The 24,596-nt window shown below is 36.2% G+C and overlaps 4 protein-coding genes across 5 annotated transcripts; all 4 read left to right on the top strand.

Moving 5' to 3' along the window:
* The first annotated feature begins 786 nt into the window (after positions 1-786).
* LOC130720581 (BEL1-like homeodomain protein 7) lies at positions 787-5,483 on the top strand. 2 transcript variants are annotated; one of them, XM_057571234.1, is made up of 5 exons: positions 787-944; positions 2,255-3,184; positions 3,541-3,893; positions 3,996-4,056; positions 4,407-5,483. In XM_057571234.1, exons 2-5 carry the CDS (start codon positions 2,390-2,392, stop codon positions 5,079-5,081), a joined length of 1,884 nt encoding a protein of 627 aa, XP_057427217.1. In that variant the 5' UTR covers positions 787-944; positions 2,255-2,389; the 3' UTR covers positions 5,082-5,483. The 2 variants fall into 2 exon arrangements, with proteins under 2 accessions (XP_057427217.1, XP_057427218.1); XM_057571235.1 differs by having other exon boundaries at positions 792-944; positions 2,206-3,184.
* Positions 5,484-6,284: 801 nt separating this feature from the next.
* LOC130720582 (uncharacterized) lies at positions 6,285-12,442 on the top strand. The gene is made up of 13 exons (XM_057571236.1): positions 6,285-6,767; positions 6,859-7,004; positions 7,611-7,727; positions 8,679-8,793; positions 9,296-9,433; positions 9,677-9,772; positions 9,929-10,042; positions 10,382-10,450; positions 10,627-10,697; positions 10,809-10,902; positions 11,334-11,462; positions 11,786-11,875; positions 12,052-12,442. The coding sequence occupies exons 1-13, from the start codon at positions 6,372-6,374 to the stop codon at positions 12,148-12,150; spliced, it is 1,674 nt and encodes a 557-aa protein (XP_057427219.1). The 5' UTR covers positions 6,285-6,371; the 3' UTR covers positions 12,151-12,442.
* A 3,196-nt stretch (positions 12,443-15,638) lies between these two features.
* Positions 15,639-18,297, top strand: LOC130716617 (peroxidase 9). The gene is made up of 4 exons (XM_057566591.1): positions 15,639-16,093; positions 16,578-16,769; positions 17,190-17,355; positions 17,676-18,297. The coding sequence occupies exons 1-4, from the start codon at positions 15,830-15,832 to the stop codon at positions 18,086-18,088; spliced, it is 1,035 nt and encodes a 344-aa protein (XP_057422574.1). The 5' UTR covers positions 15,639-15,829; the 3' UTR covers positions 18,089-18,297.
* A 997-nt stretch (positions 18,298-19,294) lies between these two features.
* On the top strand, positions 19,295-23,771 carry LOC130718578 (uncharacterized). Its single transcript, XM_057569188.1, has 6 exons — positions 19,295-19,797; positions 20,444-20,715; positions 20,852-21,006; positions 21,531-21,793; positions 22,103-22,165; positions 22,791-23,771. Exons 1-6 carry the CDS (start codon positions 19,414-19,416, stop codon positions 23,037-23,039), a joined length of 1,386 nt encoding a protein of 461 aa, XP_057425171.1. The 5' UTR covers positions 19,295-19,413; the 3' UTR covers positions 23,040-23,771.
* Positions 23,772-24,596: the final 825 nt, after the last annotated feature.

Consider the following 24,596-nt stretch of genomic DNA (forward strand, 5'->3'; position numbering starts at 1 on the left):
TTATCTGTATCCAAACCCAGTTCTAAATCGCCAAATATGTAATCGAAGCAAATATATCCAATTAATTGATTTATAAATAATAAATAATGATTTTAAATTCATTTTTATGTAACTATTTTACTTTCATAATAATAATAATAATACTAATGTTTTAAATTAACACAGATTTTAATGATAATTAATCTTTAAGTGGTGTAAAGGGAATAAATTAATAGTATGTAAATTAAGAGCCTTTTATTTTTATTTTTCTTTATTATTTACAAAGTACCAAATTGTTTTAACTGAGTTTTCTATTTTCAAATATCTACATAAAAATACGTACGTGTTAACATCTGTTTCACCCATGCCAATGTATATCCAATTATAGCATAATTTTGGATTTTTTATTTTTATTTTGAATTTAGCAAATGAAAATCCTCCAACTGTAATGAAATTAGCCGCATTTTATTTTCTAGAATTCAAAGCATATATATATATATATTTTAAATTAAGCTTCAATATATATTAAACACATGAAAGCAAAGAAGCAAATACATCAGCATTCACCATAAGAACCACATACGGCAGAACCTCCTCCACTCACACCGTATCAACATAGGTGGATGCGTTCCGAACTAGAAAATTCGCTACACATAATTACTTGTACTCTCACAAAAGAAAAACTAAAAGAATCAAAGTATATGAGATTAATTTAATAGTAATAAATAAATAAGTAGTTGGCGTGGAGGAGTAAACAATTTGTTTGATTAATTAATTAAGTGGTATATGTTTTTCCTGATTGGTTGGTGCTGTTGTTCCAAAGATAATTTGAAAACTTATATGTCTTGGGATTGCCACTTGTCTGGTCTTCCCCCACACTGTGGATTCTTGTCTCTGTAATTTTCACTCTTACCCTCTTTCCCTTCTTTGCTTCTTCTCCCTCTTCCTCCTGCACTGTCTTTCAGGTACTACTTCTCTTTTCTTTCATCTCTTCACTCTCCCTTTTGTCTTCTTCTTTCTGTGTTTTGTGTTTGCTGATGTGAAAAATCATTAAAAAAAATAAGGATAAGATTATGATGATGATGCTGATGATGATGTAGTACTGTTGTTTGTGGTAGTAGATGATGCTTCTCTTTGTCAGTTCCTACTCTCTTTTTAACAAGAGGGGTGGTGGGATTTTCATGATTAAAAGCAGAATTTAGGATGCTATAGTTTTTGTGGAATGGACAAAAAATATGTTAACTTTGCTTAAGAAGTGTTCAGATTTTAACTCATGATGATGGTGTTCTGTTTTTGATTGATTGGTTCTTCCTGTTAGAGAGGTTGTTCAAGTTTTCAGCTTTACCAAAGGCAAACTTTTTGTCTTTATGTTCTGAGACTGGGGTGGTGTGTCTTGAGCTCCCACTATAGGGTTTGAACTACAGGGTTGAATTATGGGAGTTTTTGCTGTGTTCCTAGTTTTGGGATTTTGTTTGGTTTCAGGGTTGTCTGCATCACTTTCTGCTACCTTGTACCTCCATCTTTGTCTGCGTTGCAACTACGAAACGCTGCAAGCAGTGGGAAAAAAAGAGGAAAAGAAAAAGATCTTGGCTGTAGCATAAAGTAGAGAGCAAATCTGTCTTTCATTCAAATGAACCATTTATTCTTCATTTTTCTTTTCTGCATCTCAAGTTTCAAGCCTATATATAAGCTTACAGGATTAGGATCCTCCCATGTCACATGACACTGTTAAGAGGGTCTCACGTATTTAATAGATACAGGTAGACACAAAATTTCAACATGGCACCGTCACTATCATGTGCAATTTCCACAGCAGATGATCCTGATCGATATGTTATAACTACAAGACTTGTTTGGAATGGTGGTAGTCTCGTTGATCGATAGAGTTCGGTCTTGAACTTTGGAAAGAGAGTTAAATTTTGTTATTGTGCATTTTCCTCAAGGTCCCTCTGTTGGGATTGGGAGGAACATAAAAAAATCCAAAATCAAAGACTCTGATTAATTAATCATGTCCTTTGAAGGTTAAAACCAATGTTTTGTAGTTAATGGTTGAAGCAGCATTGTTATTGTCAAATTATTATACTTGTGTGTATTTGGATATAGTGTGTCTCTGATATTGCATATGATCTGGTGTTTTTGCTTTATTGTTTTTTCAAATTAAGGCCTTCATTAACTTTGTTCCTCCATTTGCATTATTTTAATTCAGTTTACGTTTGATGTTATAAGGTTTCAGATTGAGCACCATCCTTAATCCCCAAATAAAATCTTGTTGCAGAGGTAGCTTTATATATTTTGCTCCGCATCACTACTGGTTCCTCAAACATAAGGGGTGAAGGACATTTCCAGCTGAACTAAATCTATTGTAAAGGGACCAGAAAAAAGCTTCTCATTTGGAATTGCCAATCTTACCATGTATCCGAATCAAGCCTTTTCTTCCGGATCCTATGCGGAAATGTTGTCTGGGAGTTCTATGTTGCCTCATAACTACAGTGAATCTGTTGGAGGACAAAATGAGTTGAAGTTCATGGCATCCATGGGTGATAATATGACAATTCAGCCTATGGAAGAGCATTCTAATGCTGGTGCTGGAGATTCGCATGTTATTTCAAGGACACAATTGGGTCTTGTAGACATTGAGCAGCAAAATGTGCAGGGCCAGGGCTTGTCTCTTAGCCTTGGGACTGTGATGCAATCTGTCCCTTCCTTTCAGTATCAGTATCCCGGTTCCGGTTTCACATCACTAATGAGTTCTCAAATTCCAAACTTAAAGGGGACTGAAGATGAGGCCAACCTACATAAGGAACTGAGAAATGCTGAATGCATGACACCTGTATCTTCTGGAGGCTTTCACAAAAGGGAAGATTTCTATAATCCACACCAGTCTGATCCATACCTTCACGGAGCAGCGGGTTTCTCCGCCAACAATGTCATGAACTCGCAATACCTTAAGGTAGCACAGGAGTTGCTTGATGAAATAGTTAATGTCCGAAAGCCTTTGAAGCCGACTGGATTGGAAAAACAGCAAAGCTTTCGCGACATTGGTTTGGATGGCTCCAAAGATTCTGATGGAAAATCTACCAGTCAATCTATGCAAATGTCTTCGGGCCCCAATGGTTCTACTGCAAACTCTTCATGTGAGCTATCACCTGCCGAACGACAGCATCTGTTGGACAAGAAGACAAAACTTTTGTCCATGTTGGATGAGGTAAAACTGTAGACTCTATTATTGAATTATACAGTCCTTTTCTACTCCTTTGATATAATTACCCTGGTTTGACCCCAGTTATCATATAGTTTGTTTTCCTAGTTTGTGTTAAATATTCAAACATCTAAGAAGCCTTTAACAGCTTAGAAAGTGTTTGGTTCTGCGGTTAGGATCCCCATAATTACTTCTAGAGAGAAACCGCGAAATGTAGCTTCTGAGGTTGCTTTTGTATTATGTGTTCACCACCAATCATAACACTATTAATAAGCTTTGGGGGATAATTAGTCCTGAACAATTCTTACATCTTTTGGTTCTAGACTAACTCTTGTTCTTTTATTCTTTTGGTGTATTCATAGGTAGACAAAAGATACCGACAGTACTGCCATCAGATGCAGATTGTGGTATCGTCTTTCGATATGGTATCTGGGTGCGGAGCGGCGGAACCATACACCGCACTAGCCTTGCGCACAATTTCTCGTCATTTTCGCTGTTTGCGTGATGCTATCAGCGGCCAGATACAAGTGACTCAAAGGAGCCTTGGAGAACAGGAGGGAATACCCCGTCTTCGCAATGTGGATCAGAAGCTCAGACAACAAAAGGCCCTTCAGCAACTTGGTGTCATGCGACAAGCTTGGAGACCTCAAAGGGGACTTCCCGAAAACTCTGTTTCCATACTCCGTGCATGGCTGTTTGAGCATTTCCTCAACCCGTAGGTCCCTTGTACTCAATTTTTTCTATCAATGGTGTTAGAATAAATGATTCTGAATAAGTTTATTCTAATCATTGTTTTTCAAATTTCATTTGGTACCAGTTATCCAAAGGATTCTGAGAAAATTATGCTGGCTAGGCAAACAGGCTTAAGCAGAAACCAGGTACAATAATTGATGTTTTTCTAAACTGCGCACTATTTTGTCACAATCTGAGATTTTAGTATTGTACCATGTTTTCTAATCTTAGTTCGTGTGTGAGGGAACCTTAGAATCAATTCTTATTGAGTTTATTCACTTTTGGATGAGAAAGCCAGAGAGTAGCTTCTGCACGTTGAACATAGTCAATTGTGTAATTTTACAACTGGATTTTACAACATTATCATCCTACATAAAACACTTTTTCCTATAAATATATCTTAACATATATCACTTCACATTCAACTCACTTTTACCATAATCAATTTTTCCGCAATCAATTGTGATAGCGCTGATCCAAACACATTTCTTATCAGGTGGCAAATTGGTTCATTAATGCAAGGGTGCGTCTTTGGAAGCCAATGGTTGAAGAAATGTACAAAGAAGAATTTGGTGATTCTGAGATGAGCAGCAGCAACCTTTTATCAGAAAACACACCCAAAGCTTCAAGAGAGGATGTTCAAGTGTCTGGCAATAAAAGGGAAGAGTCTCAGGACAAGTTAACAACTATTGATAGTCTTCAACAACAGGGCCAGATTCATGGGTTGAAATTGGATCATGCTTCTTCCACTGCAGAATTGGATAGAGGGATCCAAAGTGGTGATGATCATGGGACAAATGTCATGGATTTTAGAACTGGTAAATTGCACGGTGATCAAAGGTTTAACATGAACAATAGCCCCTATTCAAGTGCACCTATGCAAATCACCCACAATGGTGATGGCTGCATAATGGCTTCTACTCCTGCAACATATGATTTAGCTGATTTGGGTAACTTTTCAACTGTGGGTGGTCATGTTTCCCTTGCATTGGAGTTGAGGAACTCTGAAAATAATGGATTTGGAGTGTCCAATGATGACACATATAAAAGACATGATCAAACATTGGCTTCTTCACAAGAGAATGATATGCTAGAGTATCATTTCACAGACTCTGGAAAGCAACAACACAAGTTTGGCAATCCTCATCTGCTACACGAGTTCGTTGTCTGAATGCATGTTTGGAAATCCTTGTATAACTCATTTGAAGTCAAAGTCAATTCTAGTGAGAAGCTTCTGTGAGTATTTCTTGGTGCCGGAATTGATTCTGAGGAAAAAGAAGTTAATCCAAACATATATTGAATTGAAGAAAAATTTAGGGAACTCTAGAAATGTATGTGACCCTTGTTGCTCATTCTTGTTGTCTACAGTTTATAAAACGATGTAAATCATGGACCGTACAAAATATACACGTAGGTATGTGTAGATAGTGTCTTGTACTATTGTGGATGATTGGTTGTATGTGCAGGCAATTTTGTAAGGACGAGGTACACATCTTGTCATCATAATGAATAAGGAATCTTGTGAAAAATGTAATATGTACCATCTTCTGAATGCATTGACTCTCAGACTACACATTATTAGTTTGTCTTTCATGAATGACGATGCTAGTGCTACTCATAACATCCCAAATTAACTTTTGGAAGCATCCATCTACAATTGGTGAGATTATAGGTGACACCTTGGTTTAAAATAAACTCATATCACCCAAGCTTAATTTTTCTCTTCAGCCCTTCTAATTTCTGCTGGGTTGGGCTCCATTTCTAGGTAGAGAAATACCCAAAATTTCAAGCCCATAAGTTATGGAGGGTGAGAAATTAGTCTCATACACGAGTATTGTTTTGGGTATTATTCATCTTCTGACTTCTCATAGTAAGCTTCATAGCTTTGTTGTTCGGCTGGTAGAAAATGATCTGTGTTGTGTTTTGAGACACTCTTGTCCTCCTATTTTGGTCATAATGGAGCTTAATTGACTAGCTAATGTGTTTTTACTTCTCATGTCAAGGAGTTATTATATGTTAAAATCTTGATGTCTCATATGTGTTTGTGATATTTAGTTGCTGAACTTTTGTTGTTGCACATCACAGAATCTTGTAAGTTAGGAACTCCGACTCCGACTCGGGCAATGACTAAAACCATGTTATTTCTCTAATCACGGAGATTAAAACATCACTTTACTTGGATGAGGGACTAAACCAAATCTCATTCATATTATAGGGACTGAAAGCTTATTTAACCCATTTATCAAATATCAACACTTTAGATTTACCCCTAAGCAAGTATCCAAATTTAAATCCTAGACCAAGGGTACATTGCCACATGTCTCACCCAAGTCGATTGTGATACACTCTACTTGGCCCCATGACAAACGCAATCCATAATAATCCTTCAGAAATCAAAAAATAGAAGAAGAAGAAGAAGAAAAAAAGAAAGAGTTCTGAAAAACAGAAAAGCTAAGCAGAGATGAGCTTATGCCCGTACGGTTCCGTCATTCAACCACCGCCACTAACTCAACAACAACAACACCGCCACTATCCAATCCCTCTTCTTCGCCATCCTTTACTATGCCGCTCAACCCCTCTCTTTCTCACTCCCAATCACACCCTCATCTCCTCCACCACAACCACCACCACCTCCGTTCTGCACCGCGACCTCGGAGCTGAACTCGCCGCCCCTGACTCCAACGACGCCGTTTCAAACCCCGCAACTGAGTTGCTGGACGCACCACCGCAGCAGCAAAATGAAGAAGAAGAACCAGCTCCGCAACCGCAAGTAACGAGGTTCAGAAAGAAGAAAGAAGAACAGCAAGACAACGGAGACACCTTCGATAACCGTTACAAGCTCCGTAATGGAAGGGAGGTCCGTTCTGTTTGTTCCCTTCCTCTCCCTTCAGTTTTCAATTTCATTCTTCGGTTTCGGTTTCTTATGAATTCGCTATTTTTCTCTTCAGGTTTTGGAAGAGAAAGCGTACCTTGTCGGCGTTGAGTGGAAGGGTGATGATGTTGAGGACTCTTTTGGTGTGCAAGAATCTCTGAGTGAATTGGCACAGTTAGCTGACACTGCTGGATTGTTGGTTGTTGGCTCTACTCACCAGAAGTATAACTATAACCACTCATGTTCATTTGTTATCATTGTTCAATTCTCTTAACATGTAATTTACTCTATGGTAATAGGTTTACAGAAGTGCGCTGTTATTGCATCTATCTAATTGTTATCTATGGAAGTTGAATGTTCGAAAGTGATTCAATTGATGTCTGTTGATGTTGCAAGCAAAAAGTGGTATGCAGCAGCACCACAACAGACATCAATTGAATCACTTTCGAACATTCAACTTCCATAGATAATAATTAGATGCAATCATAGCACACTTTTAGTGCACCTATTGCTGTAGAGTAAATTAAATGTCAAGAGAGTTGAACAATGATGCTCTTTATTTTAATTGAAAAAGAGCATGTTCATATTTGCATACGTTGTTGAGCTATATGTTGTTGCTTTCTCTTTATACTAATTTACAGATTTCGTTAAAAACTGTTGTTGCTTTGCATTAGACAATAATGTTGACAGTATATAAACAAGCAATCCTATCCTTCTTTGAGAAATTTTAATCGCTAGATAGTATTGTTGGTTCCTTTTTTTTCCTCCCCTTTTGGGGATAACATATTGTTAGTTGACTAAATTTCTGAGATGGTATAAATGGTACAGGCTTGCTTCTCCAAACCCTAGGACGTACATTGGCTCCGGCAAGGTTTCTGAAATTAAGAGTGCAATTCATGGGTTGGATGTTGAAACTGTAATCTTTGATGATGAGTTGTCAGCTGGGTATGGGCCCCCCACTTTTTTTTTTCTGTCTCACATTTATGCCATCCAAATGCATACATCCTGTCCATGCTACCATTTAGTTTGTTGACATTTGATTGTTTCATTTACTGAGCCTGAGAGTGCTTTGTCTCCCGAACCAACCATAAAAGGGTTGTAAAAAATAGATTAATTAGATATTTTTGCTGGCTTTGATTGGAAATAATTGGAATCAAAATAATATTTCTGTCCATTTAGAAGAAGGTTGCTGTGGAGGTGTTGATTTCTGTTATACTTGTAAGTGATTATGATGATTACGAAACTTCTGATATTTTAGCATAAAGGTAGTCGGCTAGCATAAACTAAGACCAGGGCTTTTTATGGGTGAGTTAAGCACCAAAGGATTGAGTATTGAGGGATTAGTGTATTTATGGTACAAAAGATCAATTTGCAAGCTTTTGGAGAGGTATTAAGCGGTCAATTGGGGGATGCTTGGAGCTGTGAGCGGCTCCTGTGAAATTTTGATTTTGGGATGATTGAGTTCAAGGGGAAGTCAATCAATGAAATTCAGGTTTTGATTTTGTGGAGTTAATCTGATCTGTTAAGGTAAGAAAATCAAGAAACAGAAAAGTAGCTAAAAAGAAGAAAAAATAAATGATTTGATCCAGGCAACCATAGTTAGATTATAGGAGGATAACTGGAAGCAGATATTAAAGATTATGACTTGTAAGATGTCTGAGATCATGAAAACTGCCTCAAATCAAAACTGAACCCTAAAAACTGTGATAATTTTGATATTGAAGCGTAATGGTTTCATGATATGAGTGCATTCCGCATAATTGTTATAATTGTACTCTGTTTTTTTGTTCACCTTATTTTAGGCAACTGAACCAAAATTCATTTTATAATCACATTGTTTCATAAGGAACACCACTCTAGAGCTTACATAAAATTACTGACCCCTGCTAATTCTAGGCAATTGCGCAACTTGGAAAAGATTTTTGGTGGAGATGTGAGAGTTTGTGATCGAACTGCTCTTATCCTTGATATATTCAATCAGCGAGCAGCCACACATGAAGCATCTTTACAGGCAATTATGAATTAAAGGGGGGTTTCTCTAGTACCCTTTGTTTTTAATAGGGTATCAGTGTCCCTAATAATTAGTGATCAATATTTGGGCAAGTGATCCACTTAGTTGACATATAAATGCAACAAAGTTCTTCATGTGGTTTTTTTATTTTTGTATTATCGTTTAATCCCAATATTTAATTTTAATAAAAATAATTAGTTGATCGTTTACATTAAAAATACTTTTATATGTGTGAAGGAAATTTAAGATTGGGATTGAATAAAATAATAAAATATGAAAGTCTATGGACAGAAATAATAGATGGTATTTAAATTTCAATTAGGGGGGCATGTTGACTAATTTTTCTAGAGCTACTGGTACCCTTAGAGAAGCAAAAGGTACTGAAGAATCCTCCAAATTAGGAACTTTTATTTTCTATTTCATGTTATTATGAAAACCAGCTTTGGCAAATAGGAGAAATTAAACCCCTTTTCTGATAACCTAAAAGTGTTTCTGTATCTAGGTTTCATTAGCACAAATGGAATACCAACTTCCTCGTCTAACAAAAATGTGGACTCATCTTGAGCGTCAAGCAGGAGGAAAGGTCAAGGGTATGGGTGAAAAACAAATTGAAGTGGACAAACGTATTTTGCGTAACCAAGTAAGTAAATAGTCTCATACAATTATTGTTGAAGTTATCAGCTTCTCTGTGAAAATCAATGGCATTTGATTGGATAAGTGTGCCATATACTAGTGCCCTATTATCAAATCGACACATTGTATATCTGTTACTAACCAAACTGTTATACACATTATGCATTTCTGTAGAAGTTTTCTGTTATTTCTGTTTTACTTTGGGAATCTTAGTTCCTCTAAGAAATATCTAATGCCTGGGCTCTGACAGATTGGTGTTCTCAAGAAAGAACTAGAATCCGTCAGGAAACATCGAAAGCAGTACCGTAACAGGCGTTTTTCAATTCCTGTGCCAGTGGTATCCTTGGTTAGTTTACAATTATATTGACGCTATTTTTTATTAGGCTGATATTGCCTTTGCATCTTAACATATATGGTAATGTTTGCCATATAAACGATCTTTCTGTTGTATTGTTTTTTTTTTGGTTTGATAATGAGATATGCTTACTTGACAACGTTGTAGGTTGGTTACACAAATGCTGGTAAGAGTACGCTTTTGAATCAATTAACTGGAGCAGATGTTCTTGCCGAGGATAAATTATTTGCAACTTTAGATCCAACTACGAGGAGGGTACAGGTCAGTCAAAATTTACCTGGAGGATTTCCCATTTTTATTCACAAACTATTCATTGTCTTTATTTTATTCACAAACTTATTCGTAATGAGACTCAGATCTCATCTTCATTTTTTATATTTTTTTTATGAATAAAGAACTAGCCCAAGACCTTAAAATCGGCCTTTGCCTTGCAGCATAATCATTTCCTATGTTTACAGTGTAGTGTGGCTGTGGGATGGATACAACTCTTGGTTGTTTTTATTTTTTTAGAGTTAGTATGCAGGAAAATGAGTCTTGTGCAGCCAGTTTAGGTTATAGTTACTTTAACATGATGCGCTTTGTTCATTTGTTGTGATCCAGATGAAGAATGGAAAGGAGTTTCTCCTAACAGACACTGTTGGTTTTATTCAGAAGTTGCCTACAACACTAGTAAGAAAGATAGCTGTATTGCGATTAATGATGCTTTCGATGTTTGATGAAAATTATGCTATTGATAGTTTGAGTTATTTCTTTATTTTCTATCAAATTAACAAGTTGCTATGAAGCTTAGGCCCAAACTTTGAAATAATGACCAAACAGTATTATCATTTTTCTGCTTTCTGTAGGTTGCTGCCTTCAGAGCTACGCTGGAGGAGATATCAGAGTCATCACTTTTGGTGCATGTGGTTGATATCAGGTTATATATCAGTAGAACTACTGGGATGAACTTTATCTTCGGAGAAAAGGAATTTTGCACGACTAGTGGTTGACCTACAACATATCTCATTAATTATTTGTAACTTTGCAGTCACCCCCTGGCTGAGCAACAGATAAATGCTGTGGACAAAGTTCTCTCAGAACTAGATGTATCACCAATTCCAAGATTGATGGTCTGGAACAAGGTATTGGAGAATAGTTTTATTGGTTTCTCTATTCTTAAATAGTATATTGAGTTAGCCATCTTCCTTTATATTGTTAATTTGTATAGATATTAATACCCTTGGATTGGACCTAGAGGATATATTGATATTTAATAGATACCCTATCATTTAAGATTGGAATCATTAGATATTGGGACTTAACCAAAATGCTTTAAAATCAATTCCAGGGTTATAGACTGCTTTTGGATCAAAATTGGTTCTCTTTATTATCATTTACTTGATTATCAGTTTCTCAAAGGAATTAATTTCTTCTGTTAGAATTGACTCAAACTATGATGTTGATTCTATTTCTTTTTATGTTAGTCACTCTGTTTGTTGATTCTTAATTTTTTCTCCTCCATCAAAAAACTTTATAGCAATTGAACATTCTGGTATATCTTCTTATGGGGCAGGTTGATAAGGCTAGTGATCCTCAGAAAATCAGACTTGATGCTGAAAAAAGAGAAGATGTTATATGCATATCTGCTCTAACTGGCGAAGGGTTACAAGAATTCTGTAATGCAGTTCAAGACAAACTAAAGGTACAAAGTTGAAGCCAACCTTAAACATATTTTAAAATACACCTTTTTATTTTTTTTATAGCATGTAGTCCATTTGTTAGAGGGCGATCCTCGGTGCAACGGTAAGGTTGCCGCCATGTGACTTTGCGGTCATAGGTTCGAGCCGTGAAATCAGGCTCTTGCGAAATGCAAGGTAAGACGGCTTACATTAGATCCACTAAGTGGATCCAGCCGCTCCCTGGACCTCGCGCATACCGGGAGCTTTATAGCACCGGTTTGCCCTTTATGTAGTCCATTTGTTAGAACTACTCACATTTGCTAATCAAAATTTTATTATTCTTTAGGACTCCATGGTATGGGTAGAGGCTTTGTTACCATTTGAAAATGGGGACCTTCTCAGCACCATACACCAGGTTGGAATGGTTGAGAAAACTGTAAGTAGATACCCACCCTTCCTTGCCCATGAATCAATTACCACCGTTGATCAAAATCTGGAACTAGAATTTAATTTTTCTTTTAAATTAGCAGATTCCACATTGCTTATCAGATCATGGTTTTCCTAATTGTTATTGTCAAACTTGCTGACCTTTAACTTTTGATTCATATATAGGAATATACAGAGCAAGGGACATATATCAAAGCTCATGTGCCCCTACGTTTTGCAAGATTGCTTACACCCATGAGGCAAATGTGTGTATCACGACCTTAACATAAGCATATAAATTTTATGTTACACTTCCATAATTATTTGCCATTAGGTAATGTAGAAAATGTAATATAGTTTTGCATCATTTATGTTTGAAGTCATGGGTGAGGGAAACGAGAAATAGTAGCTTGCAGCATAACATGTCTCATAAAGTTGTACATATATGTATGTATGTAACCATTGGAGTCATTCTCAAGCCCTTGAAAATGGAGACTCTATTGAAGGATGGCAATGCGACTGCAGTTTGCCATAACATATCTTTGCTTTGTCTTTATACAATATTTAGTTATTAACACCATAATCTGTGAAATTGCTAAGATATTAGCATTTTATCACATTCAAATAGAAAACTCAATACTTATCAGCAATAATCCATGAAAGGCGATCTGGTGTGGTTTAATTCTTCTAGGAGACTATTTATTATATATGAATCAGATAAATTTCACACACTTATGTGAAAAAAAAGGGGGAAACTATATTTACAAATTTACAAATTAAAAAATAAAAGGATATTCTACTATCACCTTGGCCTTATTTTCAAAGAGACGGTAGAAGATAGCAACTGGATAAATATAAAGCCATTAGATGGTAACAGTTTTGATAATGTGCAAATATTTGCAAGAGGATTAAGAGTGTGCTTGGATAAACAATTTAATTAAGAGCTTATGACAATAGGTCTTTATCGCATAAGCACTTATTCATAAGCTAATTTGAGAAACTTATTGAAATAAGCTGAAAATAGGTTATAGAGAAGTATAAGCTCTTCTTCGTGAGCAAATTTGAACTACTTATAGGTCATAAACTATTTGCATAAGCTTTCACATACTTGCATACATGCTTATGTTATAAGATAAACTCAAATAAGATTTTCAAAACAAGGCCTAACTATAACATTCAAATTTCGAAGTTAGTAATTTTTAATGATTGGTCATACCTCAATTTCTTCTTTAAACATAACAAATTAAGTAAATTAGGTTAACATAGATGACCAATTAATGTTAGTATATAGTATATACTACTATATACTAAGTAAACTCCAAGCCGATAAAAAAAAACTAAGTAAAGTCCAAGTTTAATCTATTGACATGTATGCTTGAGCTGATTACTTTTATTCTTTTTTACGTTTTTTTATAAGGAAATATTAGTTGTTAATTGTTAGTAAATTAGTTCATTTGTCACGATTTGAACCCTGACCCTTCACCCTGCAATCCCTTCATTTTCCTTAACTCACCAAGTGAGTTACCTTGCCCCACTTATTCTTTTTAGGCTTAATTACAACTTTGGTCCCCGATGTTTACCAATGCCACGATTTTGGTCCCCCACCTAATTTAATTACATGGATGGTCCCCGACGTTGTAGGTCGTGTGCAACGTTAGTCCTACCGTTTATTTCTTAATGGAGGATGCTTACGTGGACGTCTAGTTGGAGAGAAAAAGGAGATCTGAGAAGAGAGGGAAGCACGTGAGTATCACGTGAACCTTATATGAACTCATTATACCTAAATCTGAAACCCTAGGGATCTAAATCGCGTTACCTTCTTCGTTCCAGGGAGGTCAGGGGTTTGGGTATAATGGGTTCAGATAAGGGTCACGTGATACTCACGTGCTTCCCTCTCTCCTCATACCTCCTTTCTCTCTCCAACTGGACGTCCACGTAAACCTCCTCCATTAAGAAATAAACGGTATGACTAACGTTGCACACGGCCTACAACGTCGGGGACCATCCATGTAATTAAATTAGGTGGGGACCAAAATCGTGGCATTGGTAAACGTCGGGGACCAAAGTTGCAATTAAGCCTTCTTTTTAAGTAAATAATTCTTCCAGCATACAATAAAAATTGTGGCATCAGTAATTTATTTAAACATTGAAAAAGAAATCTCTGACTTTTCTGAATGTAAATAGAATCAAAAGTGAAAGTGATATCATGTAATTATCATGTGAAAGCAAGCTCAGCAGTTTGCTTGGACTCTAACAAAAACAAAATTGTACTCATATTCAGTTCAGCCATTGAGCCTCTTCTTGTTTACCTTATTCTACACATGGAGCCATTTTTATCTGTCTTTCCTTTTATCTCAAGAAGAAACCACAAAAAGAAGGAGAACAAAAAAAAGGAAAGGAGGTAACACAAACAGAATCATCTTAACGCGGTTTCTGCATATATATAGATGAAGACATTTTTCAAGTTTCTGTTTTTTCAACACGTAAAATGACATCAGAGATGGGTGTCCATGTGCCAGATAGACACACTACTTCTTTCAGCTTGAATAACAATGCTCAAAAAGAGAAATAAAGGAATCGAGCCAAATTCAATTCCTAACCTTGCTCCCCAAAATGGCACCCCTTTGCCCCAAAAACAAAGGTTGCTTTTCCGAGTGAAATGATAGGTGCTTGTACATTCCCTTTTAATGTGTAAGCCTTTGACAAGGTTCAATTTTCATTTCTCAGTAGAAAGTGGCAACTTTGTGCAATACTTTTAACCTTATCATAGTACATTATCTTTATTTTTAAGCCTAACCCATACAATAGGTTTGGTTTCAATATCTTAGAATCATTTTTTTTGCTAAAAAATCCTACTCTTATTATGTGTTTGGATGGACACTTATATCTCCTAGAATCATTTCACCCTCTGCATAAGTTAATCTCAAGGCAACTTTGGATCAACGTTGTCATACTTTGGTAAAAGTGAGTTGAAAATGAAATGATTTACAGTTGGATCTATTTATGAAAAAACTTATATGTAAAGGGAAAATGATGTGTAGACATCTGCATAGTGCAGACATCTAACAAACACCCAATGTGAGAAAGGAAGAGAAGAGAGAGAATTAGTTGATGTGATATATGTAAGAAGATAGAAATAGAGAGAAAAATGAGGTTGTCTAAAAAAAAAGAGAGAAATGAGGTGTGTTTGGTGTTTTCACTGTTTGTATGTTCAAGTAACGCAAAATTGATTTTAGGACTAACATCAATTCTTCAAGATGACTCTCAAATATCTATATTGCCATCCGAAAGTATTTTACTCAATGAAAATTGATTCCGAGGTTCACCCAAACACACACTCAATAGCTTCTTCCATAATTACTTATGTCCCTAATGTGCTAACCTAAGTTTCCAATATAGAAATCTACAGGGTTTTCCAAAGAGGTTTAAATTTAGCTTATGAATGCCATAACAATACTTTAAACAGAACAAAGTTGCTGAGTGAAGTGAGTTATTAATCATTGGAAATCAATAAAGTAGGTATTAACAAATTCGTAACTTGTAAACACATAAGTACATACTTTATCTCAATCATTGGTTGTGATTATAAATTTATAATTATCATTTAGACCTCTTTTTTTTTGGTACAATCATTTAAACCTCTAATAAACCGTAACCCAGACTTTACAGCAGTTAAACTTACATAAATAATTTTTGACTGTTTTGATCTGGTCCAGGAGCAGGTAATAGTACCAGAATCACTTTCAAAACTGAACACACTGCATCAGGGGAAGTACAGAGGCAAAACATGTTGATCCTTGAAACAGTCATCACTTGCCTCCCAAATTAGGTGATTTGGTAAAGAGAGTAGGTAGTTTAATTTGATCCTTTAAGCAGTATATATATCAAAACAATCCAACCCAAGTGAACATACATACAAACAATCATCCAAACAAGCTCTTAAACTCAATTGCCACTTGTCACCATGACTCCTTTCATCAAAGTTTCTCTTGCAATAGCTTTTCTCTCAGTTACACTCTCTCAAGCTCACCCTGATGGCTTCCATTTTGGCTGGGGTGGTCGTGGTGGAACTGGAGGAATGTCTTTTGGTCTCTCTCCTCAATTCTATCAGTTTTCATGCCCTCAAGCTAATGACATTGTCATGTCAGTGTTGGAGAAGGCCATTTCTAAGGACATGAGGATGGCTGCTTCTCTTCTCAGACTTCACTTTCATGACTGCTTTGTGCAGGTAAAAGGCCTAGTGAAAACAATAACAATAATGTTAAATAAAGTCAAGTTCATTGCAAGAACAAAAAAAGATGTTCATTTCATGAGGAATTTACATTGCCAGTACACGAAACTATTAACATGTTTGATTCCAGGGTGAAATGTGTTTTTATCTTTGTTGAGCTGTTTTCTAGTTTTGATTGTTTACAATTGTTGAATTGCTTCATTTTCTCTAGCATGCACATGTTCAACAAAAAAATATTCACTTCATGAGGAGTTTACAAGAAACTATTAGCATGTTTGGTTGCACAGTGGGATGTTCTAGAAATCCTAGTTTCTAGTAACTCTTTGATTTTGTGCAATTCGTGAAATCAAACACGTTGTATCTTTCTTAAGCTGTTTTGTACTAGTTTAGATTGTTTACAATTGTTGAATTGCTTTAGGTTCTTTAGCATGCACATTTTCAAGGTTCTAAATTTTCTTTTTCCTCTTCTTTTTAACAACAGGGTTGTGATGCATCAATTTTGTTGGATGATAGTGCGACAATTGTTAGTGAGAAAAATGCAGGACCTAACAAAAATTCTGTCAGAGGTTATAAAGTGATTGATGAGATCAAGTCCAAGTTGGAAGAAGCATGTCCTCTTACTGTCTCCTGTGCTGACATTGTTGCCCTTGCTGCCAGGGGATCCACTATTCTAGTAAGAAAAACACACCCACTTGGCACTTGGCACTTGTCTCAAATTGATACAACCCAATATTTTCTACTTTGCATGTTAGAGTATAGATAGATAGGTATTTAACACAATGAACATAAATTAATCTTAATCATATAATCATAATGGATGGTCAAGATTATATTCAAGTAAAACAATATTGAATATTCATATATGGTTGGCTAACAATAAAAATAATTTTTCTATGAAAACTTTTCTCCAATCCCGATTTTTAAACACTCAAACAGTATCCACAACCTACGGTACTCTTTCTTTCTTCAAATTTGGGTGTGAGGTGCCTAACAAACATTATTGCTTCTCTTGTTAGATATGTTCCCATTTAACACACACATAAACACATTATCCATTTGCATGATTTAAAACTCATTTATTTTTCTGAAACAGAGTGGAGGACCTAACTGGGAGCTCCCATTAGGCAGGAGAGACTCAAAAACTGCAAGCCTCAGAGGTGCAAACAAGAACATTCCCCCACCAAATGCCACCATTGAAAGTCTCCTAACGTTTTTCAAGCGTCAAGGCCTTGATGAAGTAGACCTCGTTGCCCTCTCAGGTGGAATTTCAACTTTTTATGCCATATTATTCTACTTGTGTTTGAGAAAACTTATTTAAGTTTATCTTATAGCATAAACTCTTATTCAAATGTTTAGATAAGTTTATAAAAGTAGTTACGATCTAACTATATGTTGTTTTGAGCTTATTTTTATAAGTTGTTCATATTAGCTTAGGGATACATACATACAAGCTATTTTGAGATGATTTCATTAAACTTCTCAAATTAGTGGGTTATGTGATAAGAGGTTATCGACGTAAACGCTTAACTAACTTGTTTATCCGAACGCACCTTGACTCACATTTTAACTTGTTGGCAAGGTGCCCATACCATTGGGGTGGCAAGATGTGCAACATTCAAGCAGAGACTGTACAACCACAATGGAAACAACCAACCAGATGAGAATCTAGAAAAGTCCTTTTACTCCGGTTTGAAGACAGTGTGCCCAAAATCAGGTGGTGACAACCTGATATCTCCCTTGGACTTTGGCTCCCCGAGAATGTTTGACAACACCTACTTCAAGCTCATACTCGGAGGAAAAGGTCTTCTCAATTCAGATGAAGTGCTTCTCACAGGGAGTGTTAAGGAGACTCGTGAACTGGTCAAGAAATATGCACAAGATGAGGCACTCTTCTTTGAGCAATTTGCCTTGTCCATGATCAAGATGGGGAACCTTCGTCCTCTCACTGGATTTAATGGTGAAGTTAGGAAGAATTGTCACCGAGTTAATTAATTAATAAGATAAGCCTATATATGTTGCTACATTATCATACTAGCTAGGCATTGATGAAGTGTTATGTTTTGCTTATTTTAGACTAATTGTGTTGCTTCTAAGCTCAGTGTTAGTGTGTTATGAAGGTTTGAATAATGATGTTTCTATGTTACTTTGATAAGCTTATTGCTGTTGAAAGTTGAAGTCAAATGCTGCAAGAAATTAAAATATGTCTGTAGCTAAAAAGCTGCTCTCCTTCTATAATGATATGATTAAAAAAGGTGAATTGCGAATTTTCATCCTATTCTTAGATGAGGGTCATGAATCATATACACACAACTCAAAGCAAGTAATGCTAAGGGATATAACTTTTTTTTTAAGTGAAGAGTTCATTTGTGTTTTACATTCCAATTTCAATAAGTTACAAGTGGATAAAAAACAACTTCTACAATAATCTTATCCCACTAACGTGAAGTTCACTATATAGATTTCAATACGCCATTAAACTCGATCACAGATCACATCTAATGGAATATTATTGATAGTAAAATCATTTTTAATAAGATCTTTCAATGTTCTTTTTGCTTCCATCTACCATTTTTTGAGAGAAAATTTTTGTAGAATACAAGGGTCATTACTCCCTCCCTCACAAATAAAACATTTACTTTTCACTTTTTATTTTTAAAAAATATTAAGTTGTGAATAACTTACCCTAAAACGAAATGTGGCATCATTAGAAGTGAGGTATTAGCTACTCTTATAGCACTGAACAAATTTTCCTTTGTGTTTGAGTTTGTAAACATGATACTTTCTCTTCAGTCATTATTCTCAAAGATATTGATTTGACCGATATTTATGCTACTAAAGACATGTGTTTCCCTAGTTGTTGCACGATTTGCAACTCCAACATAGAATGATAAAAGTTTTTTACACTCAAAAGTCAGTTAGTTTCTTTGTTAATTTTGAGGGTTTTAGTATAACCTTGTCGGTTTCTTATCATGATTCAGGTGAACGCATTAACTTCTCAGCTTAAGTGAGCATGTTTGTTCTCATTTTACTAATGTATTTGTATTTGTATGACGAAATCACTCATGGAGATTTAATCTTACATGTTATGGTTCGGCAACTTTAGGTATTTATCCCAACATGATTTTTTAAAAAAATCAAAATTATATTAATGATGATATTATGGTCATGAACTAATATAAAACTAGAGTCATTTGTACACCTAAGCCACAGTTTAGTTATATAGTTTGGAGAGCTATGAATCTGAATCTGAATCTGAATCTGAGGGATAAGATGAAGATGAATAATAGTAGTTGAATTCAATTCAATTGATCATCACAATGGCGAGGCATTCGCCGGCGTGGTTGACGGCAATGCCGAAGAACTGGTTTCCCCTGCTAGTGCTAGCGGCGGTCTTGTCTCTCTCAACCGTCACCCTCCTCTTCATCCGAACCACTTCCGATTCCTGCAACGCTTCTCAGCCTCATCCCGAGCTTCATGTTCCGCCGTCGCCGGAACCGTCCCTGGAGTTCATGAAGTCGAAGCGGGTTCTGATGGTCTCGCACGAACTCTCTCTCTCCGGCGGTCCTCTGCTGCTCATGGAGTTGGCGTTTCTGTTGCGCGGTGTCGGCTCCGACGTCGTTTGGATCACCAACCAGAAGCCTCTGCAATCTGACGACATTGTGTACAGTTTGGAGAATAAGATGTTGGACAGAGGGGTGCAGGTAGACGTAGTAGTTCTTTCTATCTATTCATCTCAATCACATTTGCTGTTGTTGTGAATAACTGTATTGTATGGTGCTTTCAAATTTGCACATTCATTCAATGTATGAGAAGTTTGAATGCAAGTTACAACCATTTTAGATTGAACAAGTGTGGAAAGTGTAATGTTTTGTTGACGTATCTTTTTCACCGGAAAAAAATGAGTGATATGATATGTGATGTGACAGGAAATGCAGAGAGATAGGAAGAAAAATGCGTGGAAATGAGATAAGAGAGAAAGTGAAGTGCGAGTGAATCATTACTGTTTAAATTACCGTTGTATTGTGACAATTTTTTGGAAATTGGGGATAAATGAAGCTGACGCATAGACATTTCCAGCAGAGTGGACAAAAAATTTAATGAGAAATTTGAATACTAGAATTTTAGATTAAACATATGGCAGAAGTGTGTTAAATTACGGTTGCATTCATGGTTGTGGTTGTGTCACAACATTTGATATAGCTGAAAATTGTGGATAAATGTGGTTGATGCATTCATAATTACGGTTAAGAAACAGCAGAGAGGACAAGAGTTTTAATCTTTGCCGGTTGTTGCTAAGTGGAATTTAAAACTATTGAGAACTTAGAAGCAATATTTGGCATTTTATAGGTTTTGGCTGCAAGAGGCAAAGAGGCTGTGGATACGGCTCTTAAGGCGGACCTAGTGATTCTGAACACTGCTGTGGCCGGGAAGTGGCTTGATGCGGTTCTCAAGGAAAAAGTTTCGGAGGTTCTTCCAAAGGTTTTGTGGTGGATTCATGAAATGCGAGGGCATTATTTCAAAATGGAATATGTTAAGCACCTCCCTTTTGTTGCAGGTGCAATGATCGATTCCCATACCACCGCAGAGTACTGGAAGAATAGGACTAGGGAGCGTTTAGGGTATGCTTTTCTTGGTTGTGATTTTCAATGTTTTTGCCGCTAGTTTTGAATAATGTAACCTTGGCCACACTGTGCCCTGCAACTGCAATTTAATGCTTTCTATCATGTTATTAAGTGTTTTGGTTGGATTTTGTAGGATTAAAATGCCTGAAACTTATGTTGTGCATCTTGGAAATAGCAAGGAGCTAATGGAGGTTGCGGAAGATGGTGTAGCAAAGAGGGTTCTTCGTGAGCATGTCCGACAATCTCTTGGATTGAGAAATGATGATCTACTTTTTGCCATCATAAATAGTATGATCTCTTCCTTGATGTTTTCTACCCTCACTCATTAACTATGCCAATGTAATTCGTTGGATGTGTTTAGGATGTGTTTGCTTTTGTTGAGAAGGGGAACATGGTTGTAGGCACAAGGAAGAGATGTAAAATTAGTAATTTCCTTCACTTCCGGAGTTACGGTTCTAACATAGATAATTTGTCTTTAGCAGCACTTGTTATGGAATAACCTGATCCATCTGTCTGTCGATTATAGTTTTTCTTATTGCAATCTGGATTAGATAGCTACTCATAATCATAAAATTCCCTTGTGTATGTGAATTGAGAGAGCCTAGGGTCAGCGATGAAGTAGGGATAGGCAAGAAAGGAGATTGTGATGATTCCACAAATTATCACTTTCTCTTTATGTAATTCATCACAAAATTCAATGGTTGAAGTGCATACCAATTTAACCCTCTCCTTTGGTATATATCCCTTTGATTCATTTTGACAATCCTTTTTGCCGGTCTATATTTTGAGCATCAAGGGTGATATAATTGCAGGTGTTTCACGTGGTAAAGGGCAAGATCTATTTCTTCGGTCCTTTTATGAAAGTTTGCTACTCATCCAAGAGAAGAAACTGCAGGTTCCATCTTTGCATGCTGTAGTTGTAGGGAGTGATATGAGTGCACAGACAAAGTTTGAAATGGAGTTACGTAATTTTGTCATAGAGAAAAAAATCCAGGACCGTGTTCACTTTGTTAACAAAACTCTGGCAGTGGCTCCCTACCTTGCTTCTATTGATGTTCTGGTTCAGAATTCTCAGGTATCTTCTCATAATATACCATGCTAAGATGTGCATTAAACAAATTACGTTTTACATTCTATCATCTCGTTTTACATTCTTATTTTGATTTGTTTCTAGCTTCCATAAAGTATTAATGAAAAGTTCAGTGAGGGACTCAAGATAGATTACATAATGGTTACTAGTCCAGTAGTCCCCTGTCTAAAGTTTCACACCTCATAGCCTTCTTGAAACAATCAACGAGTTTTGCCTCAGCCTTCTTTATTTTGTTCACGAAATACATGAATTGTTCTGGTAAATTATTTCTAAATCTTCTTCTCTTCATATTAGGCACGGGGAGAATGCTTTGGGAGGATAACCATTGAAGCAATGGCATTTCGCTTGCCTGTACTTGTAAGTATAAGTTTCCTTGACAATATGCCTTTTCCTGTCTTATCTTTTTTTTTTGTAATGTTTACTTTCCTCTAGTTTTGCTCATCAGTTGTTTAGGTCCGGTTTGCTGCATATGCTGCTTTCTTTCTTTATTCATTTCTCATAAATCTCTGTGATGTTACTGTTTTATCTTTTATTTCATTTTTCATCCAGCACACATGCAATCACTTGCTCTTCAATTAAAAAGAAAGGAAGAATAAAGAAGTTATTTAAATTTTCATTGGTCTTCGTGCAGTATTAATTCAAGCATCAAGATGCCTTTTCAATAGCCATTTTTCTTTCCATGCCAAGATTATTGGAATCAGAGCTGAAGTGCTGTTTTGATTTTACAATTTTGCTTGTTCAAGACAGAATTATTTTGTCTTGAAAACCTGAAATGAAATACACAACTAATTCATACTTCGATAAATTTTGCCTGTCATAGGATACATCTTGTGTTTCTTTGCAAACTTAGTTTAGCACTCTCTGACTATTTAATCAAGGCTAGGTAATTGCAATACAAGACATTTTATTTTGAAAATCTTTATGCATGTTATCATGTCTTATTTTGTTGTAACAATTTTTTTATGATTAACAATAATCCCAGGGAACTGCGGCTGGGGGCACTGTGGAGATTGTGGTAAACAGGACAACTGGTTTACTGCATCCTGTTGGAAAAGAAGGTGTGACACCTCTTGCAAATAACATTGTGAATTTGGCAACTCATGTTGAGAGAAGGCTGACAATGGGAAAGAAAGGATACGAGAGAGTGAAGGAGAGATTTCTAGAGCCCCATATGGCGAATAGAATCGCATTGGTTCTGAAGGAAGTGTTACGGAAGGGTAGACACAATTAAATTAACCACAGCTTAAGCATACTGTTTTAAAGCTGTAAACTAATTCTACAGGGAAAGGAGAATGGATTGGTGAGAGTGAATGAGAAATTGGTCTATGTATACTGTTGTAAGGGACCGGATCCTCTCCAGTGACAAGACGAATGGATCCTCTCCTGGGTTCTGATATGATAGCTTTCCTTGTTATGGACTCCTCGTGACATGATGGACAGTTGCAGCATCTTCTTGGTACAGATTGGCAGTTCCATCCAACTACAAAATCGAAACTCTTTTCTACAGGTCAGGTTAAAAGTTTCATCTTCCTGTCTGTGATGGATAATAGATTGACTCAAGTAGATGCAAGCAAAATCTTCCACATGCAATGACCAAGCCAAGTATTACACCTTGTATGAAGACATGATTCACAGAACTTAGCATTATGTTAAATTATTCACCCCAAATGAAGAGCATTCAAAGACCCTGATATCAAGTAACTCTCCTCTCCACTATTTTGAAATGTAAGTCTAGCAGGCTAAAAGCCATCGATGATTTTATGGTACTTCATCAACAGAATAAATAGGATAGCCATAGTCCTGCAAGCTTGTAGTTTAGTCACTTTTGGGTGATATTGATGGCAGATGTGCAATTTCTCACCATCATACATTTCTCTTCCAATTCAAGTAATGTTAACTCCTACGTTATCCTCCCCTTTAAACTCAACTTATATATTGTCTTATAATCAATTTCTTTTTACTACTGTATATTTGTTGGGAAACTGTGGCAGTCCGTCTCAACATATGACTTTTATTGAGTTTGAATTTATGTTATCACCCTTATCCGGATTCTAGTTTGCCTACCATCTGGACAAATATCTTGTTGGCATCTTATATTCAATTTGCTGCGATATTAGATGCTAATGTGTACTGCCAGAAAGAAAACTACATAATTAAGAAATTTGTATACCTGCATAAATAGGCAAAAAGAAAAAGAAGGGTATCAGCTTTTAAGTTCAACAGATGAATGCAACTCCTACAAAAGATGATGAGTTCGTTTGACTAATTAACCGAAATATGATGGCTTATTTTAAATTTAATAAGTATATTTCTATTGCGCAGATTGTGAGGTGAAAGATTAGTTAATTTCACAATAATCGGTTATGGAATGCATTAATTTTTTTATTTAGAATCACTTTGAAAAACAATTACTTCACTACTATCAGTTTCCAATTGTGATTGCATCATAAGGTAACCTTGCTAATACACTACAGTACATTGTATGTAAATTTAAATAGGTCTCTCTACAATTACTTCACTACTATCAGTCTCTTTACAAGAACCAAAGTACTTCTCCTCCACGTATCTAGGATTTGTCTAGATTTCAAAATCTCATTGAACAATCAAGCCAACTAATACCTTAGTCTCTGGACTGGGCGAGACATAAAGAAGATTATGTCCCGCCCAAAATGAACAATAAACCATTGAAGATAGCCATGGCGGGAAGTGCGACACAACGAGCTTCTTCGCCCTCCCTTAGATGATGGACCCACAAGCCAGCTGGAAGATTCCTTTGGATTTGTCTTAT

Source organism: Lotus japonicus, chromosome 5, assembly GCF_012489685.1.
Source record: "Lotus japonicus ecotype B-129 chromosome 5, LjGifu_v1.2".
NCBI lineage: Eukaryota > Viridiplantae > Streptophyta > Magnoliopsida > Fabales > Fabaceae > Lotus > Lotus japonicus.

What these genes read in the sequence shown, in the direction of transcription:
- LOC130720581 (XM_057571234.1), top strand. Translation starts at nt 2,390, where the DNA reads ATGTATCCGAATCAAGCCTTTTCTTCCGGATCCTATGCGGAAATGTTG. An exon ending in TTTTGTCCATGTTGGATGAG is followed by an intron (nt 3,185 to 3,540) that starts GTAAAACTGTAG and finishes GTGTATTCATAG; the next exon opens with GTAGACAAAAGATACCGACA. An exon ending in CAGGCTTAAGCAGAAACCAG is followed by an intron (nt 4,057 to 4,406) that starts GTACAATAATTG and finishes ATTTCTTATCAG; the next exon opens with GTGGCAAATTGGTTCATTAA.
- LOC130720582 (XM_057571236.1), top strand. Translation starts at nt 6,372, where the DNA reads ATGAGCTTATGCCCGTACGGTTCCGTCATTCAACCACCGCCACTAACT. An exon ending in GTGCATGTGGTTGATATCAG is followed by an intron (nt 10,698 to 10,808) that starts GTTATATATCAG and finishes GTAACTTTGCAG; the next exon opens with TCACCCCCTGGCTGAGCAAC. An exon ending in CAGTTCAAGACAAACTAAAG is followed by an intron (nt 11,463 to 11,785) that starts GTACAAAGTTGA and finishes ATTATTCTTTAG; the next exon opens with GACTCCATGGTATGGGTAGA.
- LOC130716617 (XM_057566591.1), top strand. Translation starts at nt 15,830, where the DNA reads ATGACTCCTTTCATCAAAGTTTCTCTTGCAATAGCTTTTCTCTCAGTT. An exon ending in TTCATGACTGCTTTGTGCAG is followed by an intron (nt 16,094 to 16,577) that starts GTAAAAGGCCTA and finishes TTTTAACAACAG; the next exon opens with GGTTGTGATGCATCAATTTT. An exon ending in AGACCTCGTTGCCCTCTCAG is followed by an intron (nt 17,356 to 17,675) that starts GTGGAATTTCAA and finishes CTTGTTGGCAAG; the next exon opens with GTGCCCATACCATTGGGGTG.
- LOC130718578 (XM_057569188.1), top strand. Translation starts at nt 19,414, where the DNA reads ATGGCGAGGCATTCGCCGGCGTGGTTGACGGCAATGCCGAAGAACTGG. An exon ending in AGGACTAGGGAGCGTTTAGG is followed by an intron (nt 20,716 to 20,851) that starts GTATGCTTTTCT and finishes TGGATTTTGTAG; the next exon opens with GATTAAAATGCCTGAAACTT. An exon ending in ACTTTTTGCCATCATAAATA is followed by an intron (nt 21,007 to 21,530) that starts GTATGATCTCTT and finishes ATATAATTGCAG; the next exon opens with GTGTTTCACGTGGTAAAGGG.